Genomic DNA, 25,044 nt, shown 5'->3' on the forward strand with positions numbered 1-25,044 from the left:
ATATTCTTTGCACTTTGTGATTACGTCTTCTCTTCTGCTATATGAACCTTGCACCCAGCTGATTCCAGACGCCATATTTGTTTACAAATGTGGCAGTATACATGTGATGTGTTACGACAGCAAAAGGAACCTGTGACCACTGGAGGTACCCTAGTTTTCTTATTTAATGTTTACCATTAGATACCAGTTTAATTTTTTTATCAAAAGTAATCCTAAACCATATTCTGAAATAGTGTCTTGTTTCTCCACTAGGCAGTGCCACAAGTTCCTCCAAAATCGTAACACAACACACACACACACACACACACACACACACACACACACACACATATATGTAATACTAACTAATGTAAATCCACCCGATGATGGGGGTTTAAACCTTCGAAACGCGTCATGGAAATAAATAAAACGGTGACTGGTAGCAGTGAACTAGTTGTTTCATTTAATTAAAGTTCACACATGCTTCATGGAAATGTGTTGAGACTCTTCATGTTCATGCCATGTATAAATGTGTGGGCAGGCAATATTAGTGGCGACTTAAACTGCTGATGTCTATAATGGAGTACTGTAAAAATACTGCAAAAATATTTACTCAGATCTTTATAAGATTTCAAAGTTATGCAAAGATTAGTAACTCGCTCTAGACATTAAAAAACAAGTTTGTGCACATCACAAATTGCAGTACCTTTTGACTACGACAGGATTGAGTCAGTCTCCCCATGTCCAATCCCGTGTCCATGTTGAGGGAGACAGACAACGGCACAAAGCAGGGGACTACCTGTAGGGACGAAGTACAGTGTGGTCCAAGTGTGTCCCGAGACTGCTACAGTAGCTGTGCAGGTCCTAGAGGAACATTGGCTTCCACTAGGGCCCAGCAAGCCAGTAGTGGATAATCCCTTTGCTTTCAACAACCAAACAAGCCTCTGATCAAAACCAATACTAAAGATGACACAGCTTTTGAACAGATCTATCGGGTATGACATCCAGCATGGTATTGATGAGAGAGATATTTGTTTGATGAAAAATGCAAGGAAAGGGGCTATTAATGTTGTATCTTAAGAAAAGGATGCAAGACTCCAGGAAATCACGTGGATAATGACAAGGGGTACATATCTTTAATGGGACTAAGTGAAGTAAGAAAGAAAGAGAATGGTAATAAAGTGCTGGAAAAAGAATGTAACACATTCATAAGCAACTGGAAGTTGCCCTAACTAATAACTGGCAAATGACTGGCAGCTGCAGCAAGCCATCATGTTGGAAGAACCCGAGAGCTGTGTACCTGTGGCAGTGGTACCAAAGGCACCTCAAGTATAATCCGCTCCTTTGCAGAAAGTGCAGGATCTGTCACTACTCATCCAGTTCACTGCGAGTGGCATTTCAATGGTAGATCTATGCATCCTGTGCAGGGTGGACAGGGACCAGAGAGGACTCAGGGTGTTGTATCGATCCCCCTAGCTTACAAATCTGAGGTGTTGTCTTTCACTGAATCTGAGCCAGTGGGACTCACACTTCACCTGTTTTGGGGAAACTTGTTTTATTCAGTGTTAAGAGGAGGCTAACACAAAAGGTTAGGAGTCTCTTAACCATTGGCAGTTCAAATGTATGGCGAATGATGGTCCCTTTGGAAAATGGCAGCAAGGGACAAGAAAGGACACACATGCACTCAGTCTGTATGCCTGGGGGCCTCATTCAAGATGTTGAAGTGTCTGTTCTGGAAGCTATTGAGGAAGCATGGTGCACTCAACTGCAGACTGTGGCACACATTGGAATAAATGATGTCCGTCGTCTGGGTTCCGAGGTCATACTTTTGTCATTTCTGCGACTGGCAGAGAAGGTTGAGAGGACCAGCATTGCGCATGCAGTTCAACAAAGCTCACAATTTGCAGCATTGCCTCCAGAACTGATTTTGGCCCTTTGATTCTTTTTTTTTTTTTTTTTTTTTTTTACGGGTGCCCAACGGCGAGGTCATCAGCACCCTTACACTTAGCAAAACAAACGAATGTGAAGATCAACTAAAATTGTTGTACACTCATGCACTCAAAATGACCACACAGTCACTCTATCTCACATGCACTAAAACCAATTAAGAGGGAAATTAGCTATACATGAAATTAAAACACAGAAAAAACAAAGCACAGAAGAGCCAAAAGAAAAACAAAAAACAGGGAAATGTGACTGGCTGACCTCTTAAAAAAAAATTTGGATGAACCAGTCACCCTGTTGATACAATAAAAACATCTTCCTAAAATCTTGTTAAAAATGTTGGACAACACACAAAAGTTTAAAAACTTGAACCACATTCGCTGGAATGTTGCTTAAAATAAGAGGGCAGATGCAAGCCAATAACATGTGGCGCACAGTGATCTGCTTGCCACAAGCGCCACACATTGGAGTGCTCTCTTGCCGGAGTAAGAACCCATGTGTCATGGGGCTGTGGCCTATGCGAAAATGAGTAAGGACCTCGTCCCATCGACGTGGCTGGTAGTACGCCATGGCTGAGTTGGGGGATTTACAGGCTTGTTGTAGGTCACTTCCAGCCACTCGCCTTCCCATCGACGTATGACTTTGTACCTCAACAGCGAGGTGGTAGCATGCAGGGGGATGGCACACTAAAATACCTGAGGATCATGATATGCCTCCTTGGCTGCTCGATCTGCCCTTTCACTCCCCGCAATTCCCATTTGCCCAAATATCCAGCAGAAAGTCACCTCCTTTCCCAGTTGTCATAGTTGGAGGAGGACGTCCTGGATATTCTGGATGACTTTATCTGCTGGGTACAAATGCTGGAGAGAGGAAAGAGCTCTCAGAGTATCTGAACAGACAAGAAATTTAGGTAGCACTCGAAGAATGTCTGATCTGCTCCAGTGCCCACAAGATTGCATATAATTCTGCGCTGAAGATTGTAAATTCTTGAGGCAGTCAGACCTTCAGGACATGATCTGGGAAAATGGCAGAGCAACCAACGGAGTCCCATGCATCGACTCATCCATAAAGACAGCTACATAGTTGTGGTGCTCATATGAAATGTCTGAAAATATCAAATTAAAAACAGATGCAGGAGTGCAATCTCTCCTGTACTGCATTAAGTCTAAAATGATGCTGGGCCTATGCAGTAACATGGGTGGCAGACAGTTAAAACCCTGGATTTTGGGTTGTACTTGCTCCACACCAGGTGGCCCCAGCACACACTGCACCGGATACCGAATGGCACTGTGGCTCGTGAATGGCTGGAGGAAAGGCAAGCAACAGTATAGTATGTGCGTGAAGTCAGTGCTGCAAGGAACTTACATGCCTGATGCACCATGAGGAGCTGCTGCTGGATGGTGACTGGCAGTTCCCCAGCCTCACCATAGAGACTGGGTATGGGACTGGTTCTACAAGCACCCATGGCCATCTGAATCCCTTCATGGAGGACAGCGTCAATCTTCAAATACGAAGGTCTTGCTGATCCAAACACTGTGCACCCATCACCCAGCTGTGAGCGCATGAAAGCCCTATAAAACTGGAGCAGACATGCCCCATCCACTCCCCAAGGCATGTGGCTAAGGCACTTGACGATTTTCAGAGCATACATGGTTCTGGTTTTCAGGTCTCTCAGGTGTGGCAACCGCAACCACTGTGAGTAAAAAATGATGCCCAGAAACCTCAGTGAGTCTCTAAAATGTAGGATGGTGTCCCTCATATGCAACACACAGGCAAATTAAAAATATGACAAAAGCAATTAAAATGAACACACACACACACACGTATCTACAGAAAACTGAAAGTCCATCTTTGCAGACCATTCCTCCAACTTCTGCACTGTAAGTTGCAACTGACGGCTCACTGTTGCAAAACTGGAGGAGGAACAGAAAACAGCAAAATTGTCCAAAAATAAGGGGCACTGAACGGGACTCCTTACTGCAGATTTGATATTATTAATGGCTATGTCAAAGAGGGTAACACTTAAAACACTGCCCTGAGGGACACCATTTTCCTGCTCGAAACAACCTGAGAGCGAAACACAAACTCGGGTCCTAAAAAACTGCTGAGACAGAAAAGACCACATGAAGATAGGGAGGTGGCCATGAAAGCCACTCTGATACAGTTGTTCGAGAACACAGTGTCTCCAAGTAGTATCATAAGCCTTACTGATATCAAACAATATGCCAGTGCAGTGATGGTTGCATAGGAAAGCCTGTTGAATAGACGCCTCTAGCGGAGTCAAGTTGTTGACAGTGGACGGAAATATCCGGAATCCACATTGAGAATGGCTAAGGAAGGAGTTGCCTGGTCTCTAACAACAGGACCAATGACAGTTAACCATTCACTTCAGTATCTTTCCTAAACAACCTGTTAACGTGATACTCCAATAACGACTGGAACATGTTTAGTCCTTTCCTGGTTTGAGGCAAGGTATCAAAAGTTCCTCTCTCCCTGACTTGGGGAAGTTACCAGTCTGCAGTATGAGATTAAAGCGTTTGAGGAATACTTCATTTGAAGCCACAGGAAAATGTCAAAGCAAGCAGTACCAGATATGGTCGAGACTGGGTGCAGTATCATGAGTCTCAGACAGAGCTGCTACCAGCTCCCACATGGACAAAGGGTAGTTGTAATTCTCAGAATTGTTGGATCTGAAGTTCAACTTTTCCCTCTCTCCAGTCACACAGTAGCAACAAAATGCCGAATCCTGGTAGGCACTGGCAGTAGTTTTTGCAAAATGCTTGGCCAGCAACTGAGCAATGTCTTCGGGCATTGTTTGGAGACAACCGTTTCACTACTGCTGGTAAACAACTGGGTTTACCGGAAATCCCCCTAATGGCTTCCCATATTTCTGTAGAAGATGTGGAGTGCTCGATGGAGTCCAGGTACACTTGCCAGGTACACTCTCCCTAATGATGTGTCGACCCTTGGCTTTTGCGATTCGAAAGGCACTGAGGCTGCCTGTTGCCAGTCAGCATTTAAAATCCCTAAGAGCTGCAGGCCTTTCCCAGATTGCTGAACAGCATTCATCTGTCCGCCAAGGAACAGATCACCTCCTAAGATGACCTGAGGATTTTGGTATGGAAAGGTCATTGGCATGATGGATCACTCGTGTGATGTGGTCCACCCATACTTGGACAGTGTCATGCTGTTCCAACACAGCCAGCTGCCTGAATAGTGTCCAGATAGCCCTGCAGACCATCCATTTTGGTGGCTTCTCTGCAGGTAGTGCTCCATCCAGTAGGTGAATGCGGAGTGGGAAGTAGTCAATGGATTGAAGGTTGTCGATGACCTCCCATTGAACAGTCTGCAAGGCTGGGAGAGCAGAAAGACAGGCCAATGGCTGAGATTGACGCAGTAGCAGTACAGAAATCAGTGTGAGCACCTGTGTTAAGGATTCACAGCTCATGATATGACATGAGGCTCTCCAAAACCTGATCCTGAGGACAAATAGAGGTTGAGCCCCACAAGATATGATGGGCATTGAAGTCTTCCAGGAGGAGAAATGGTCGAGCGAGTCTACTGCATCTAGCGGAGGTAATTACAGTGAAAAAACTGTAATCCACTGATAGGCAGGAATTTCGACTGCAACTGCTTGTGGGCCAGTAGCCAGGGGGAAAGTAGATGAGTGGTGCGCATTATTTACAAACACTGCAACCCCTCCCCTGGCTCTTTCTCCAGATAGATCATCCTTGCAGTATAGTGTATAGCCCTGTAGCACAGGGACATCATTATCTTTAAAATATGTTTTTTGTAAACACAAGCACAAGGGGCATGGCTGTGATAGAAGTTTCAGTTCCTCCACTAAAGTCTTGAACCCATTTGAGTTCCACTGTAGTGTGGGAGCCATTTCAGCAGTGTTGTTTTAATGTATCCCTGTCTTTGCACCAGGGAGATGAAGCACTTGTAGAGCAAGGGGAGTGGAGAGGCTGCCTGGATCCGAGGCATTGAACTCCATGATGTCTTCCTCATCAGTCAAATGCACCATAATGACATCTGATGGTGCCTGGGACAGCTTTTGACCCATAAACTTTGGGATCCTGTCCCTTTGAGGACGTGGGGGAAAGAGGGCGTTGACAGGCACTTTGCTTTTCATGTGCCTTCTGGATGCTCACTGCAGAACTGTTGTTGGTCTGTCCGGTTGCAGCTGCCTGGATTGCTTTGTACTTACTCTTTTTACCTTGGCATGTACACATGCAGGTGCTTGTGGTGGATACATGCAAGCTGGATGTCATCTGAGTTGAGACATCCACCTGGGGAACAGATTCTGCTACATGGAAGAATATGGAGTGGCAAAGACAGAAGGTTTTGTCACCTTATATTCTTTTTTGGCTTCAGCATAGGGGATCTGCTTGGTCACTTTTATTTCCTGTATTTTGCATTCCTCAGCAAAAACAGGGAAGTCTCGCCTCCAGACTGGATGCCTCCCAGAGCAGTGGATGCAGATTGCCAGAGACAGGTAGTTAGTCCCAGTGTTATGGGCTGCTTTTCTGCACTTCCCACAGGTCACTTCGCCTCCACAACTCATGGTTGTATGGCATTTATAGCACCACATTGGGTTTGATATGTACGGCCGACACCACATTGGGTTTGATATGTATGGCCGAATTATAAGTCGAAGGAACCCTGGCATAACATGTTCAGGAAGCATTGGAGAATTGAACATGACAATGAAAGTGGAAGTCTTTTCAGTTTCTCCACTTCTTCAGGTTCGATGCTCTACATCGACTACCCCCTGTGATGCTCATTCTTGTTTCAGCTCTGCTACGTCCATATCCTGTGTTGAGAGAGTTGTACATCTCAACAATGACGTCATATTCACCCTGTTTGTGAGAGTTCTTGAGAAGTCCCACCTGCTTTGATCTCTTAGTTTTGACCAATAAGGAGCCACTACGCAGTCATTTTATAGATTCTAAAGTGCCAGCTAGCCCTTCCAAACCCTTGTGGATATAGATGGGAGACACTTTTTCAAACGTCCCTTCCTCCTCTTCATCACAAGAAACATTATTATTGATAACTCCGTGAGCCTTATTACCTATGTCCAAATTATTTTTACTGTCAGAGGGACTAGCCCCTCTCATTCTCTTGGATGAATGGGTGTGAATACTCCCATGTGGTACACCCTTCACACTGGGAGGGGAAGATGATGATTTTGAGGATTCCATGTCTGTCCCATGAGCAGCTACAGGAATAAGGGTCCACTCAGACAGAGTCCCGCATGCCTGAATAAGTCTTGTACAGCTGAGATGTAGTAGGTTCCCCAAAGGTTGTCTGCAAACAATCCAGGCGGTCAAGCCAAGATCCCCGTTCCCAGACACACACAATGTTCCATCGCCGCACCGCACAGTGGTTGCTGAAGCATGCCCAGAGCTTAAGGTGACACTGGACTGGTGGCACTTACCAGCCCTAGCTCAGGAACGCTGGGGTCGTCAAGCCCATTCCCAGCCCGTGAGGGGATAATCAAGTGGATCCACTGAACCAGATACTTCAAAGGTTCTGTGATAAGCTAGGCTGTGAGTTCCTGGACTTGTGCCATATGATTAAGAGCTGTAGGATCCCCTTAAATGGGTCATGTGTGCATTACACATCAGAGGCTGTTACTCCAGTAGCTGACTCTGTGTGGCTTGCACACAGGGTTTTTTTAGATTAGCAACTCTAAATCCAATCCAAATAATGATAGCTGTAGGGAACCCAGAATTATGAGTGTAAAATCAAAAGAAATGCCTTCCACAAGTGACAGTATTAAAATCCTAATGGTTAACTGCCAAAACATTCGCAACAAAGAGGCAGAGTTCAAAGCACGCCTACAAATCAGTGAAGCTCGCATAACTTTAGGTACAGAAAGCTGGTTGAAACCTGAAATTGATACCAGTGAAATTTTAGGGGGAAATTTAAGTGTATATTGAAAGGATAAGCAAATGGAAAATGGAAGTAGTGTATTTGTCACAGTAGACAAGAAACTCAAATCCACTGAGATAGAAACTGAAGCTGCATGTGAAACTGTTTGGGAAAGACTCAGTATCATGGGTGATCTCCTGAAGTAACTGAAAACTTTTGAGAAAACCTCAGTTAACTTGTACATAAGTCTCCATCAGACTGTAATTGTTGGTGGAGACTAATCATCCAGCAATCAACTGGCAAAATTTTGTTGGTGGTGGGCATGATAGGACATCCTGTGAAACATTAATAAATGCCTTTTTGAAACTACCCAGAAGAGATAGTTTGGAACCTCACTCACTATGGAAATATATTGGACCTAATGGCAAAAAATACACCTGACCTCTTTGAGGATGTCCACATCAAAACTGGCATCACTGATCATGATGTACCGAGAGAGGTGGCTCAATGGTTAGGGCACTGGACTCTGATTCTGGAGAACCACAGTTCAAACCCTTGTCCGGCCATCTTGATTTATGTTTTCCACGATTTCCCCAAATTGCTTAAGGAAAGTGCTAGGATGAATCCTTCTAAAGGGTATGACAGCTTTCCTTCTTCATCCTTTCCTAAACTGAGCTTACGCTCCATCTCTAATGACCTTGTTGTTAACAGGACATTAAAAACTAACCTCCATCTCGTGTGATCACGACACATTTGTGGCAACAATGATCACCAAAGCACAAAGGACAATTACAACAAGCAGAAAGACATGTATGTTCAGTAAAGTAGATACAAAATCAGCAGTGTCATATCTCAATGAGGAACTTGAAACTTTCAGCACAGGGCCGGAGCATGTAGATGAACTATGGCTCACGTTTAAAAGAATGGTTGACCACATACTGGGTAGACATGTACCCAGTAACAGTGCATAATAGGAAGGACCCGCCATGATATAGAGTCATTGTAAATAAACTTCTAAAGAAATGGAGACTACAGCATAATAGGTGTGAAACAAAGCATAGGACTACAGACAGAGAGATGCTGAATGAAACACATTTGGCTGTCAAGAGAGCAATGCCTTGCGCCTTCAATGACTATCATAGCAGAATATTGCCAAATGATATTTCACACAACCCAAATAAATTCAAGTGTATGTAAAGGCTGTTTGTGGTGCCAAAGTTAGTGTCCAGTCCTTAATGAATGAAACATGAACAGAAACTGAGGGTAACAAAGCAAATGCTGAAATGCTTAACTATGTTTTCAAATGTTTCTTTACAAAGGAAAACCCAGAGGAATTGCCTCAGTTTAATTCTTGTACCACCGAAAAGATGAATGAAATAAGTATCAGTGTCAGTGGTGTTGAAAAGGAGCTGATATCATTAAAACTGAACAAAGCTCCAGGACCCAATGGCATCCGTATCAGATTTTATACTGAATTTGGGGCTGAGTTAGCTCTTCTTCTAAGTATAATCTATCACTGATCCCTGAGCAGAAAACCATGTGCAGTACTTGGAATAAAGCACAGGTCACACCCATCTACAAGAAGGGTAGTAGCTGTCATCCATAAAACTACCATCCAATATCCTCGACATGGATTTGTTGCAGAATCTTAGAACATATTCTGAGCTCAAACAGAATGCTGGTTAGCGTGGATTTGGAAAATACTGATCACGCGAAACTCAACTTGCTCTTTTGTCACAGGACATATTGAAAGCTTTGGATTGAGGCAGGCAGGCAAGTAGATGCAGTATTTCTTGATTTCTGAAAAGCATTGGACTCAGTACCACACCTATGCTTATTGTCCACAGTACGATCACATGTGACTGGACTGAGGACTTTTCAATAGGGACGACTCAGTATTTTGTTATCCTGGATGGAGAGTCATCATCAGATGAAGAAGTAACTTAAGGTGTGCCCCAGGAAAGTGTAATGGGACTGTTGCTGTTCATGCTGTGTATTAATGACCTTGCAGACAATATTAATAGTACCCTTAGACTTTCTGCAGATGATGCAGTTACCTGTAATGAAGTAGTGACTGAAAGAAGCTGCATAAACCTTCAGTCAGGTCTGGATAAGTGGTGAAAAGATTGGCAACTTGCTCAAAAAACATAGTTTTATCCTATGACTATAATACCACGGAGTCACTGTTGAAGTATGTCATCTCATACAAATACCCAAATGTAACACTTTGTAAGGATGTGAAATAGAATTATCACATAGGCTCAGTAGTGTGTATAGCAGGTGGTAGACTTTGGTTTATTGGTAGAATATTGGGGAAGTGCAATCCGTCTACAAAGGAACTTGCTAACAAATCAGTTGTGCTACCATTTCTAGAATATTGTGTGTGTGTGTGGGGGGGGGGGGGGGGGGGGGGCATACCAAATAGGACTCATGGGGGATATTGAATGTATACAGAGAAGGGCAGCATAAGTGGTTACCATATAGGTTTGTTTGATCCATGGGAAAGTGTCACAAGAATCTTGAAGATAGGTGTTGGCAAACTCTACGAAGTTTCAAGAACCGACTTTAAATGATTACTCTAGGAATATACTACAACCCTCCACGTATCACTCACATAGGGATTGTGAAGATGAGATTGGAGTAATTACAGCATACATAGAGGCATTGAAACAATAGTTCTTCTCGTGCTCCGTACATAAATGGAATGGGAAGAAACCCTACTAACAGGTACAATGGAGCATACCCTTTGCCATGCACTTCATGGTGGTTTGCAGAGTACAGATGTAGATGTAAATGCAGAAGGTGTGGTGGTCAGGAAGAGACAACAGAAGAATTGGTACCACAATCATAGTAGCCAAAGAACTGGTGAACAAGAATCTGGAAAACATGTGACAGAATATTTAACTTAAGATTATGATGGAAAGAAATATTCTTGCTGTAGTCCAGGTTTATGTTCCTCAAAACAGATTACAAGAAAAAGATTTTTGATAAACTGGAGGATGCTGTAACATTTAACAAGACTTCGATGTTAGAGGATGGAATGATAAAAGCAGTCATATGAAGCCACTGAGATGATCACAAGAGAGACGAAGGGGAGGTATTACTAGTCACATGTTTGAAAAATAAATGAATAATTGGTGATGGGTGGTATAAGAATACAGGTAACCACAAGTTCACCATACAGTGTTGGAATTTGCAACAGAAATCCAGGATAAAAACTTTATTGTAACTGAAGAAATCAGAAGATGTCTGACAGAAGTGAAAGTGATACCAAGCATTAATCTCAATGGGGAAAAACAGATTATTGAAAGGGTCATTGAAGAAACTCTGAAAGGGTACATACAGGGAAAAAAGACAGGCAAAATTCAAGCACTGGAAACTGGAAGGTACATAAACCCAAGAGATATGATTAAGGCACAGCTTCACAAAGATGGGGGAAGCATGCAGAGGAAGAATGGAGGATGTTCAAACAAGAAGGCTAGAAGAGTGTTTCTGCTACATAGAGTATATAAGCAGTTATTAACATCTCACTTGGACAGTGAATTGGCATCACTTAGTTCCAGAAAGATGGATGTAGAGGAATTATGGGCAAAGTTTAAGCAGACTGTAAGTTGTGGTCTGGAGATGGAAAAGACCCACCATGGCTTGGCAACCAAATTTGGTGGATGCTGAGGAAGCATATGCTGTTGCACTCTTGGTTCAAAATGGAATGCGTAAATGACAACAAGCGAAGGTTAGTAGAGATTTGTGCTTATGTGAAAAAAATCTATGCATGAAGCAAACAACAACTACGACTGTCACAGCTTAAAAAACGAACTGACTGAGAACCCGAGAAAATTCTGGTTGTACACAAAATAGCTAAGCAGGACTAAGGCTTTCATTCAGTCCCTTGTTGATTGGTATGGTGTGGCAGCTGAAGATAGCAAAACAAAAGCTGAAATTTTAAATTTCATGTTCAAGAAACTGTTCACACAGGAGAATCATACAAACATACCATCATTTGAAACTTCCTGGCAGATTAACACTGTGTGCCCGACCGAGACTCGAACTCGGGACCTTTGCCTTTCGCGGGCAAGTGCTCTACCAACTGAGCTACCGAAGCACGACTCACGCCCGGTACTCACAGCTTTACTTCTGCCAGTACCTCGTCTCCTACCTTCCAAACTTTACAGAAGCTCTTCTGGAAACATCCCCCAGGCTGTGGCTAAGCCATGTCTCCGCAGTATCCTTTCTTTCAGGAGTGCTAGTTCTGCAAGGTTCGCAGAAGAGCTTCTGTAAAGTTTGGAAGGTAGGAGACGAGGTACTGGCAGAAGTAAAGCTGTGAGTACCGGGCGTGAGTCGTGCTTCGGTAGCTCAGTTGGTAGAGCACTTGCCCGCGAAAGGCAAAGGTCCCGAGTTCGAGTCTCGGTCGGGCACACAGTTTTAATCTGCCAGGAAGTTTCATATCAGCGCACACTCCGCTGCAGAGTGAAAATCTCATTCTGATACCATCATTTGACCATCGGACAGACTCCCGTTTGGGCGACATAGTAATAAGTATAGCTGGTATAGAGAAACAACTGAAAGATTTGAAAGCGAATAAATCACACGTCTGGTTGGAATCCCAGTTTGATTTAACAAAGCGTACTCTATGGCACTAGGCTTGCATTTATTGTGAATCTCTCGCCCAACACAAAGTCTCAAGCGACAGGGAAAAAATGAAGGTGACTCCAGCATACAAGAAAGGTAAAAGAACGGACCCACAAAATTACAGGCCAATACCCCTAACTTTTGTTTGGTGCAGAATCCTTGAACATATTCTCAGTTTGAATATAATAAACTTTCATGAGACTGAGACGCTTACGTTCATAAATCAGCATAGTATTAGAAAGCATTGCTCATGTGAAACTCAGCTTGCCCTTTTCTCACGATATATTGAGACCTATGGATGAGGGGCAACAGATAGATTCTGTACTTCTAGATTTCCGGAAAGCATTTGACATGGTGGCCCATCGCAGGCTGTTAATGAAGATACAAGCATATGGAATAAGTTCACAGATATGCGAGTGGCTCGAAGGCTTCTTAAATAATAAAACCCAGTATGTTGTCCTCAATGGTGAGTGTTCATCGGAGACAAAGGTATCATCATGAGTGCCCCACGGAAGTGCAATACGACTGCTGCTGTTCTCTATATACATAAAAGATTTGGCAGACAGGGTGGGCAGCAATCTGCAGCTGTTTGCTGATGATGCCGTGGTGTACAGTAAGGTGTCAAAATTGAGCAAACTTAGGAAGATATAAGATGACTTAGACGAAATTTCCAGTTGGTGTGATGCATTGCAGATAGCTGTAAATGTACACTCCTGGAAATGGAAAAAAGAACACATTGACACCGGTGTGTCAGACCCACCATACTTGCTCCGGACACTGCGAGAGGGCTGTACAAGCAATGATCACACGCACGGCACAGCGGACACACCAGGAACCGCGGTGTTGGCCGTCGAATGGCGCTAGCTGCGCAGCATTTGTGCACCACCGCCGTCAGTGTCAGCCAGTTTGCTGTGGCATACGGAGCTCCATCACAGTCTTTAACACTGGTAGCATGCCGCGACAGCGTGGACGTGAACCGTATGTGCAGTTGACGGACTTTGAGCGAGGGCGTATAGTGGGCATGCGGGAGGCCGGGTGGACGTACCGCCGAATTGCTCAACACGTGGGGCGTGAGGTCTCCACAGTACATCGATGTTGTCACCAGTGGTCGGCGGAAGGTGCACTTGCCCGTCGACCTGGGACCGGACCGCAGCGACGCACGGATGCACGCCAAGACGGTAGGATCCTACGCAGTGCCGTAGGGGACCGCACCGCCACTTCCCAGCAAATTAGGGACACTGTTGCTCCTGGGGTATCGGCGAGGACCATTCGCAACCGTCTCCATGAAGCTGGGCTACGGTCCCGCACACCGTTAGGCCGTCTTCCGCTCACGCCCCAACATCGTGCAGCCCGCCTCCAGTGGTGCCGCGACAGGCGTGAATGGAGGGACGAATGGAGACGTGTCGTCTTCAGCGATGAGAGTCGCTTCTGCCTTGGTGCCAATGATGGTCGTATGCGTGTTTGGCGCCGTGCAGGTGAGCGCCACAATCAGGACTGCATACGACCGAGGCACACAGGGCCAACACCCGGCATCATGGTGTGGGGAGCGATCTCCTACACTGGCCGTACACCACTGGTGATCGTCGAGGGGACACTGAATAGTGCACGGTACATCCAAACCGTCATCGAACCCATCGTTCTACCATTCCTAGACCGGCAAGGGAACTTGCTGTTCCAACAGGACAACGCACGTCCGCATGTATCCCGTGCCCCCCAACGTGCTCTAGAAGGTGTAAGTCAACTACCCTGGCCAGCAAGATCTCCGGATCTGTCCCCCATTGAGCATGTTTGGGACTGGATGAAGCGTCGTCTCACGCGGTCTGCGCGTCCAGCACGAACGCTGGTCCAACTGAGGCGCCAGGTGGAAATGGCATGGCAAGCCGTTCCACAGGACTACATCCAGCATCTCTACGATCGTCTCCATGGGAGAATAGCAGCCTGCTTTGCTGCGAAAGGTGGATATACACTGTACTAGTGCCGACATTGTGCATGCTCTGTTGCCTGTGTCTATGTGCCTGTGGTTCTGTCAGTGTGATCATGTGATGTATCTGACCCCAGGAATGTGTCAATAAAGTTTCCCCTTCCTGGGACAATGAATTCACGGTGTTCTTATTTCAATTTCCAGGAGTGTAGAAAAATGTAAGTTAAAGAGGATGAATATGAAGATCAAACCTGTGATGTTCGGATACAGTATTACTAGTGTCCTGCTTGACACAATCAAGTCATTTAAATATCTGGGTGTAACATTGCAAAGCAATATGAGGTGGAATGAGCATGTGAGAACTGGTAGGGAAGGCAAATGGTCGACTTCGGTTTATTGGGAGAATTTTAGGAAAGAGTAGTTCACCTGTAAAGGAGGCCACATCTAGGACATTGGGATGACCTGTTCTTGAGTACTGCTCAAGTGTTTGGGATCCGTACCAGGTTGGATTGAAGGAAGACATCAAAGCAATTCAGACGTGGGCTACTAGATTTGTTATTGGTAGGTTTGCACAACATGTAAGTGTCAAGGAGATGCTTTGGCAACTCGAAAGGGAATCCCTGGAGCGAAGGTGACATTCTTTTTGAGAAACACTACTGAGAAGATTTATAGAAGAGACCCTTGAAGTTGACTGCCGAATGATTCTACTGCCACCAACATACATTAAATGTATGGACCATGAAGATAAGATTAGGGCTAATGCAAAGGTGTACAGGCAGTTGTATTTCTCTCGCTCTGTTTGCAAGTGGAACAGGAGGGGAAATGACAAGCAGTGCTACAGGGCACCCTCACACATGCACTGTACGGTGGCTTGTGGAGTATCTATATAGATGTAGATATAAAAGCCCTAGTCAAGACAGCAAAACAAACATGTGGAAGGACATCATCGAAAGTCAGACACAAAGAAACTCCATGATGAAATGAGAGAACTGCTGAAGCAGTAAAGGAGAAGAATAATGCATAAAGAGAATGATTCAAAAACAGGACAGGAGATTTTGAGACAAATGGAAATCACAAAGCAGAACAGCAAGGAAAATGATAGCATTGTTGAAGATGATGTCTTGGGAAATAGTCTAAAAAGATATAGAAGAGAATTTTAGGGGTGACAAGAACACATACTGCATATTAGGTAACATCTAACGAAGTAAAAAGAAAAGACTTCCAAAGTCATCGACAAAGTTCGAAAGCCTTGGGCAAGGAAGAAGGATTTTGAAAGTACGGAAAGAATACTTCCAAAATCTATGTGAAGAACAGAATGAAACAAATACACACAATTAAAAACAGGAAGATAAAAATCGTAACACCATTACAGAGGAAACAGAAGAAGAGATCTGCATATGATGGGAGTAGATAAAGCTGTATTAGAAATTAAAAACATCAAAGCTCCTGGTGTAGATGACATCACAATGAAAATGATCACAGTTGAAGGACCTTTGGAATTGTGTGGCTGTAAAGAATAATGAGGATAGTATGGATTTCAAGAAAGATGCCTCATGACCAGAAAAGGTAATTATTGTACCTATTTTTAAGAAGGGTAACAACAGACTCTGAGAACTATGGAGGAACAGCAGTACTGTGAAACTGCATGAGGCTTTATAAAAAGATAATTTTAAAGAAAATCAAGAACATGATATAAAAACAATTAAGAGAAGAACAACAACAAGAACAGCGACCTGAAAGGCCAACTATGGATGATATATTTACAGTTAAGACACTCAGGAGAGAAGAAACGGAAGTTTGGGAAAGACACAGAAGTTGCATTCAGAGATGTAAAAAAAAAAGGCTTATGATACTGTTAGAAAGGAAGAGAGGAGGCATGGAGTGAATAGCTTGAAATTGTCGAAAGGAATGCAACTCACAATCAGAAACATGTATAACCAACGTCTGCCAAGGGTCAGCTGCACAGGATATGAAAATCATAGCATATGCAGATGATGTGGTGTCTTGGAAAGGCAATGCGCAGGAATTGGAAAGTAAAATAGAACATTGGAGTAACATGAGCCATTCTGACACTGATTGTTTTAAGTGCACATTGTGGTTACACTGGTATCTAGTGATAGTGTTTATATTATGAGGATGTGGTCAGAGAAGTGCTGGTTTATTTTTGAATAAAAAGTTGTATTTGCTGAAGGTGAGTTTCAACTTATTTTTAACATCAGGTGCAAATAACATTAAAATATGCACCAAGAAACTTTGATTGTCCTGAAATGACCTTCATTATTGAGTAAGTATCAATGCTTTTGTAACATAACATCAAATATTGATGTTACACTGGCACATTTGAAAGTAGTGCTGCCAACAGAAGTAATGCTGTTTGCCAAAATTCTTCGAATGAGCAGTTGTGGGGTGCCATGGGACAGTGTCCTATGTTATCCACTTGTTATTTTTAAATGATGTTTCAACATATTGATAGCATTTTTTTCTGTTTTACGAGAATCAGTATGCCTAGAAATCCAAAGAGGAAGACTGGGTCATGTAATTGTCGTGTTTCACTCATGAACAATTACAGAAAGCGATTGATGAAGTGAAAAATAATGGTCTACCTGTAAGAAGAGCTGCTGAATTATATGGGGTCACCAGATCCACTTTAGATCATCATATACAGGCTGTAAAGATTGGAAAAGTAGGCAGACCTTACACAATTTCTAAAGATGATCAACATGTACTTGTGTATTATATCATTTCTGCAGGAGACTCAGGTTTCCCTTTGACACCTTTAGACATTCGTCTAGTAGTGAAATCATTCCCTGACCACAAAGGAATTACTAAAAGATATTCAACAATAATTTACCAGGCAAAGATTGGTTTTTATCATTTTTATCTTGTTATACACAAAAACACTCACAAAGATTGTTTCCGAATGTGCAAAGATCGAGAGCTCAACTCACTCATGAGGTAGTAAATCAATATTTTGATGAATTGTAACAATCTTTTGAAGGTATCAAGCCTCATCCTATTTTAAACTATGATGAGACCAATCTACATCTAGCCCTATACTCCGCAAACTACTGTGAGGTGCATGGAAGAGGATACATCCCATTGTACCAGTTATTATGTTCTAATCTTTTTCTCATGATCCCTGTGTGAGTGAAACATAGGGGTTGTAGTATATCCCTAGAGTAACAATTTAAAGCTGGTTCAGTGAAATTTTGTTAATAGACTTTCTCGAGATAGTTTACACCTGCCTTTAAGAGTCTGCCAGTTCAGCTCCTTCAGTATCTCTATAACACTCCCTCATGGATTAAACAAACCTGTGAACATTCAGGCTGCCCTTCTCTGTACATGTTCAATATCTGCTGTTATACCTATATGGTGAGGGTCTCTTGAGCAATATTCTAGGATGGGTCACACGAGTGATTTGTAAGCAATCTCTTTTGTAGACTGACTGCAGTTCCTCAGTATTCTATCAATAAACTAAAGTCTAGCATCTGCTTTACCCATGACTGAAACTATGTGATCATTCCATTTCATATCGGTACAAAGTGTTACACCCAGGTATTTGTATGAGCTGGCCGATCCCAACAGTGACTCATTGATATTATAGTGATAGGATATTATGTTTTTGCATTTTGTGAAGAGCAAATTTTTACATTTCTGAACATTTAGAGCAAGTTGCCAATCTCTGTACCACTTTGAAATCTTATCAAGATCTGACTGAATATGTATGGGGCTTCTCTCAGATAGTACTTCATTACAGGTAACTGCATCATCTGCAAAATGCCTGTCTTTACTGGTCAGTAATATACAATACGGACAGAAAGGGCCCCTGAGCCACACCTGAAGTTACTCCTACTTCTGATGATGACTCTCCATCCAAGATAGCATGCTACATCCTCCATAACAAAAAGTCCTCAATCCAATCACAAATTTCTCTTGATTCCCCATATGACTGAACTTTTGACAATAAGCATAGGTGTGGTTCTGGGTCAAATGCTTTTCGGAAATCAAGAAACACTGCATCTACCTAGTTGCCTTAGCCCCAAACAATATTACCGATGACCCAAGAAGAAAATTAGTCATTGTCAGACTTGGCTGTCAACATCCTCAAAGAACTGTTGACTCAAATATGTCAAGTGTTTCAGTCATGTTTTTGGGAACAGCTGGTGGGATATTGCTGCCTCCCTACGTGACATATAAAGCACAAAATTTGTAAAGCATCTGGACAGAAGGGGGACCAAAAGGAACAATTTATAACAAAAGCAAAAGCGGTTGGTTCACAACAGAAATTTCTGAACACTAGTTTGAAATGGTAGCTTTGCCTTATTTCAAACAATTCAGGGCTGACTCTCCAAAAATTTTAATTGAAGATGATCTAAGCAGCCATGTACCAGCAAAAGTAATATCTGAATGTCAGAACATCATCAAATATGTTTTACTTCCTTCCAACAGCATAGCCATCCTCCAACATCTCGAGGAGGAGGAGGAGATTAGTGTTTAACGTCCCGTCGACAACGAGGTCATTAGAGACGGAGCGCAAGCTCGGGTGAGGGAAGGATGGGGGAAGGAAATCGGCCGTGCCCTTTCAAAGGAACCATCCCGGCATTTGCCTGAAGCGATTTAGGGAAATCACGGAAAACCTAAATCAGGATGGCCGGAGACGGGATTGAACCGTCGTCCTCCCGAATGCGAGTCCAGTGTGCTAACCACTGCGCCACCTCGCTCGGTCAACATCTCGATGTTCCCTTTTTAAGGCATTTAAAAATTAAGTGAAAAACTGTTACTGAGAACTGGAAAGAGAACAACAGAGGGAAGATTCCAAAAGACTGGTTTCCTGGACTGCTGAACAAATGTCTTGATGAGCTTGGTGACAACTGTGAAAAGAATTTGAAATCGAGATTCAGAAGTATAGGTATTGTTCCTATAGACAGAGAACAAGTGCTGATACAATTGCCTCGATCCAGAACTACCAGTCTCCATGAACCAGAATGGGCTCAAAGCTTAGAAAATTTTCTTCAGCAAATCAGAAGAAATGAGACACAACCTCTGCGAAGTAAAAGGAAAAGAACGGGTGTTCCTGCAGGAAAAATTATATCACTGAGAGACTGCACTACACCTGCAGTTCCTGGGACTTCAAAGAAACATGTCAACAAAAGCAAAGATAAGAAACTCGACATGAATGTGAGATGTATTCAGTTCATGACTCTGATTCAAATGGAAACATGTCATTTCTTGAAACACCTGTAGAGGAAACAGCAGAAGAAAATGAAGAAAGCCAATTGCCATCTAAAATTGTAAATTTTTCTCCAAGCTGTGTGCCAGTAAGTGCATTTGCAGTCTTAAACTTGAATACAACAAGGACACTAAGAAGGAATATGAGAAGAAGTTTTATGCACAATTATTTTCTACTTCTAATTATCAGGTAAAGCTTCAGGTCCAGTTCTTGAGGAAATCATTAGAATGCAACAAAACATATGTTTCTCCAGATGTTGATGATTTAATGGAAATGACCTCAATAACTGCGTTAGTGACATCACTAGCTGTATCATGAGAGCACTACAAGTTTAAATTTGAACTATGATCCATTTCAGTTTTTTATCAATGTAAATTTGAAATTGTGACCAATGTTTGGTATTAAAACCAAATTTTTTTTTGCTTTCAAATTATTTGATTTCGAATAGCTAGAATTACACTTCTTTGAAAAAAAAAAAAAAAAACCAGCTTTTTGTAAAATAAAATGCCAATGTCCTATGCTAACTCTTTCTGCAATGTAAAAGAGAACACCCGAATTTTCGTTTAAAAAGGCTGTCAGATGCGAAACTATTTAGAAAATGTTCACAAAATATACAGGTTACAAAGTCACCAGGATTTTGTGCACGTAAGTTTATAGGTATAATTGAGTTAAATTGCTGAAATAAATTAGATGAAAAAAAGTTTCCTATTTTACCTCGTATTATGATAAATATATTGCAGAGAGTAATTGAAGAAGCAGGTATGGAAATAAGCTTAACAAAGTGTGAGGTAGAGAATATCAAGATAAAAAATGTAAACGTAACGGAAAGAAATTATGAAAGGAACAGATGCTGTCATATAACTTGGAAAGGAAACATCAAGAATGAAATTTCAGACTGCAATTGGGTCAACACTATGCAACTGCTATTACGCTACTTACTTTTTGCTTACAAATATAGAAACTGGCCCACTTCTACTTCTGTCCTGGAACATGTGTTCCGTCTGTAGTGTTCTTTAGTGTTGACAAACATACAATCGGCTTGCCAAAGATAATACGCTTTCGAGATATTCCATTCCTACCGCGTAAACATACCCGAAATAATATATCACTCTGTAACTAATGATAGAAATTTTACTTATTTCTATATATTGGTAATAAACATTTAGTCAAATATATTACACGCATTCATGTGTCAGTTTTTCCCATAGTTTCGTTATATTACAATTTACTCCGGAAACGCACTCGATTCCTGTTCGGTCGATACAGTCAACAAGTGTGTTTGGCTGTTTGTGTCAGTGAGTTCGGTGGATTGAGTTTGTGTTGGAGCATGGCGTCAATAGAATTTGATGATGGGAATCCTGAAATTACAGAGGATGGTCAGAAAGATGGGTGAGCAATAACTGTACAGTAAAATGTTTATGTGTGTGCAATTTAAAAGTCGCTGTTGGAGTGAAGGTATTGGTGTGAATTGACATTCAGCGTTGATTTTGGCATTGAAAGGTTACAGAACGACAGTAAAGAACTCAATTAAGAGTGCAGTGTATCTCTCCAGTCCCATGTATATAAGCTATAACGATGTACCCGTTAATCAAAGTTTTTGTGGAGACTGTACCTGCCCCAGCTTGTTGACAGTTGCGTAGAGTTTACTGGTAACGTAAACCTTAAACGCAAGAAATTTGCTTGCTTCATTCGCTCCAAGACTTTGTTTTATGCATCTACATCTAGACAATGCAAACCGCTGTGAAGTGCGTGGCAGAGATACGTCCCATCTTACCAGTTACGAGGCTTTTTCCCGTTCCATTCACGTTTGGAGCGCGGAAGAATGATTAAATGCCTATGCGCTTGTTGTAATTAATGTAAGCTTGCACACACGATTCCTACAGAAGTGATATGTAGGTGGTTGTAATATATTCCTAGAGTCATCATTTGAAGCCGGATCTTGAAACTTTGTAACTAGGCCCACGCGGTATAGGTTGTTCGCAAGTGTGTTCTTTCAACATTGCTGTGACACTCTCCCACGGGTCAGATAAGTCTATAAGCATTCGTGCTGCCCATTTCTGTATATGTTCAGTATCCCCTGTTATAGTCCAATTTAGTAGGTATCTCAAAACTCGATCAATATTGTAGGGACGGGTAGCATGAGTGATTTGTACAATCTGCTTTGTTAACTGATTGCATTTCCTTAATATTCTCCCAATAAACCGAAATGTGCTACCAGCTTTTCCCACGACTGAGCTTATATAATCCTTCCATTTCCTAACTGTACAGAGTGCTACACCCAAGTATTTCTGAGTTTACCGATTCCAAAACCGAAAGTTGCCATTCTTGTTCCACCACTTGCTTTGTTATGTGACGTTATCAGGTAGGTCTGTATTTCAAGCGAATGCAGTATGGTGACTATGATGTCACTCGTTACACTCACAGAATAAAACTCCAGCAACTAAAGGGGCAACCTGGGAAGGAGCGGGTTTTGGGTGTTGACAAACAAAATAAATGACACCATTCTAAAATAAATACTAACCCAACAATCAAGCTCAAAATGTAACACAACCAAAAAAAGTAACATCATTGGTATCACAAATCTTGCTTCACATACATGTCAGATGAAGACCTCGACACCACTGTTGTTGTTTCTGTTGTCATTGTTTCATCATCTTCAGTTTGAAGACTGATTTGATGCAGCTCTCCATGCTATTGTATCCTGTGCAACCCTCTTCATCTCAGAATAACTACTGCAATCTGCATCTTTCTGAATCTGCTTACAGTATTCATCTCTTGGTCTCCCTCTATGACTTTCTCTCCACACATCCCTCCAATACTAAATTTGTGATCCCTTGATGTCTCAGATTGTGTCCTATTGACTGATCCCTTCTTCTACTCAGTTTATGTCACAAATTTCTTTTCCCTCCAGTTCTGTTTGATACCTCATCATTAGTTATGTGATCTACCCATCTAATCTTCAGCATTCTTCTGTAGCACCACATTTTGAAGAGTTCTATTCTCTTTCTGTGTAAACTGTTTACCATTCATGTTTCCCTTCCATACATGGTTATGCACCAGACAAATACCTTCAGAAAAGACTTCCTTTTACTGCCCAAATAGCAAAACTCATGTACTACTTTAAGTGTCTTGTTTCCTTGACTAATCCCCTCAGCATCACCTGACTTAACTTGATTTCATTCCATTATCCTTGTTTTACTTTTGTTGACAATCATTTTATATCCTCTTTACAAGACACTGTCCATTCTGCTCAACCGCTCTTTCAAGTCTTTTGCTAACTCTGACAGCATTATAATGTCAGCAGAGTTTTTATTTCTTCTCCCTGAACCTTAATTCCTACTCCAAATTTTTCTTTGCTTTCTGTTATTGCTTGCTCAGTGTACAGATTGAAAGACATCAAAGATAGACTATAAGCCTGTCGCACTACCTTCTCAACCACTGCTTCCCTTTCATGCCACATGACTCATAACTGCCATCTGATTTCTATACAAGCTATAAATAATCTTTTGCTCTCCGTATTGTACCCCCAATACCTTCAGGAATTTAAGGACTGTATTCCAGTCCACATTGCAAAAAGCTTTATTTAATTCTACAAATGCTATAAATTTAGGTTTGCATATCCTTAACTTATCTTCTAAGATAAGTCGTAGGCTCTTTATTAGCTTGCGTGTTCCTATATTTCTTCAGAATCCCAGTTGTTATTCCCCAAGATCAGCTTCTACCAGGTTTTCGTTCTTCTTTAAAGAATTCTCGATAGTATTTTGTACAACTTACTGAACTGAGAACTTGGAAATTTCTTTGCAGTCCTTCCTAAAAGTAAAAAACCCAGTATTACAATTTTCAGTTGACCTATATAGCATCTACGAAGCCCTCAATACCACTAACCAAAGCACAACTCCAGAACAAGATACCCCAAATTTCACTTGACCTATTTGGCAGCTAAAACTGAGCCCACAGTACCAAAAACCGATACTCAAATTGACACATCTATTATCCAAACATTCTCTTACCCTATCTATCTGAAACCAAGTCTACAGTATAACAAACCAAAACTCACTAACCATATCAACAATACTAACATTTATAAATCAACACAGTTACCAAACACTAACAAGAAAAACCCAGAAATTCCTGAAAACTTGCATCATCATGAATTTTGATGTACACAAACAACTATAAATTCACATGCTATACATATTACAATAACAAAGAATAAAACCTCAGACAGATACTTATGAACCAAAGCTGCTATCCAGGACTGACAAAAAAATGAAAAATAATATTGAATCCATGACCATAAGAAACTCGTAGCACTAATAATTCCAAACAAACATGAATCCATCAGTCACTATTCACAAAATCAAAGCAATTCACTAGCAAACTGCCACAAACTCTTTCAATAACAGCCTGACACACTCAGCCCAACACCTAGCACAAGACAGCACCACCAAATGCTACAACATGCCATCTACTAATATGACACGATTCAAAAACACCATGACTTCACATCATACCACACCACACAACACAGCTAAGTCACGGGAAAAAGCAGATGGATGAAATCACATTTTTCAGTTGATGCTACTCATTCATACTGTAGTCATAGGATACTACTTTCTTTCATTTTTTGAAATGTGCAGTTTTACATTTCTGAACATTTAAAGCAAGTTGCCAATCTGTGCACCACTTTGAAATCTCACCAAGATCTGACTGAATATTGTGCAGCTTCTTTCAGACTGTACTTCATTGTAGATAACTGAATTATTTGTGAAGTGTCTGAGGTGGTTGTTAATATTTTCTGGAAGGGCATTAATATACAACGTGAACAGCAAGGGACTCAACACAGTTCCCTATAGTACACCTGAAGTTACCTCTCAGGGGGCTCCCAACTCTTTTGTGTATATGCACTTGGGTACCACAGGCCTCCAACATTAGCAGCATTACTTCCTTTCTGTGCTGCAAGCTTATACTTCCACTATTCCTTTCACCTTCTGCATCTCCATTGGATGGTTTTCTTGATGCAGACATTATGTGGACCTGGCTCATGACTGGGACTCGCGTTTCCACTCCTGGTGTTTTCTACAACTTTTCATTCAATAAACAAATGGTTCTCATTGTTGAACTAGACCTGCAACCAATTTTCAAAATTCTCCTGAAGTGCAGATCATGCAGGGAAAGTAACCCAGTGTGGTGTATGCTCCATCTTTGTGTCTTTCCATCTTCGCACCCTTCCGTTTATTAAGGCAGTATATGCAAAACCCAGCACGATAACCATCACATCTGGGGGGGGGGGGGTGTCAAGTACGTGCACAGTGCAACCCCCCCCCCCCCCCCCCCCCCCCGACCACATGTAGTGATTATACTGTTGGTGCCAAAGCTGAAAGCTCCCCATTTATGCCAAAGAGTTTGTGCCCATTGTGACTCGGGCATGGGGGACTCTGACCAACAGATTACTGGCGCCTTG

The 25,044-nt window shown here is 42.1% G+C and overlaps 2 protein-coding genes across 4 annotated transcripts in view; one reads left to right on the forward strand and one right to left on the reverse strand.

Moving 5' to 3' along the window:
* LOC124798477 (probable U3 small nucleolar RNA-associated protein 11) overlaps positions 1 to 20,629 on the reverse strand; it is a 27,801-nt gene extending 7,172 nt beyond the window's left edge. The window contains exons 1-2 of one of the 3 annotated variants that reach the window (XM_047261910.1): positions 10,141 to 10,152; positions 9,836 to 9,838 (exon numbers count right to left, since the gene is read on the reverse strand). The gene's annotated coding sequence lies outside the window, so the exon portion shown is untranslated. Of the gene's footprint in view, positions 1 to 9,835; positions 9,839 to 10,140; positions 10,153 to 20,519 lie in introns of those variants that run through there. The other 2 variants (XM_047261909.1, XM_047261911.1) reach the window with 2 other exon arrangements.
* Positions 20,630 to 20,844: 215 nt separating this feature from the next.
* The window catches only part of LOC124798065 (N-alpha-acetyltransferase 35, NatC auxiliary subunit), a 148,065-nt gene continuing 143,865 nt past the window's right edge, over positions 20,845 to 25,044 (forward strand). The window contains exon 1 of the mRNA XM_047261294.1: positions 20,845 to 20,969. Within this exon, the coding sequence (XP_047117250.1) occupies positions 20,908 to 20,969 (62 nt within the window). The 5' untranslated portion in view covers positions 20,845 to 20,907. The remainder of the gene's footprint in view (positions 20,970 to 25,044) is intronic.

This window comes from Schistocerca piceifrons, chromosome 5, assembly GCF_021461385.2.
Source record: "Schistocerca piceifrons isolate TAMUIC-IGC-003096 chromosome 5, iqSchPice1.1, whole genome shotgun sequence".
NCBI classification, from domain to species: domain Eukaryota; kingdom Metazoa; phylum Arthropoda; class Insecta; order Orthoptera; family Acrididae; genus Schistocerca; species Schistocerca piceifrons.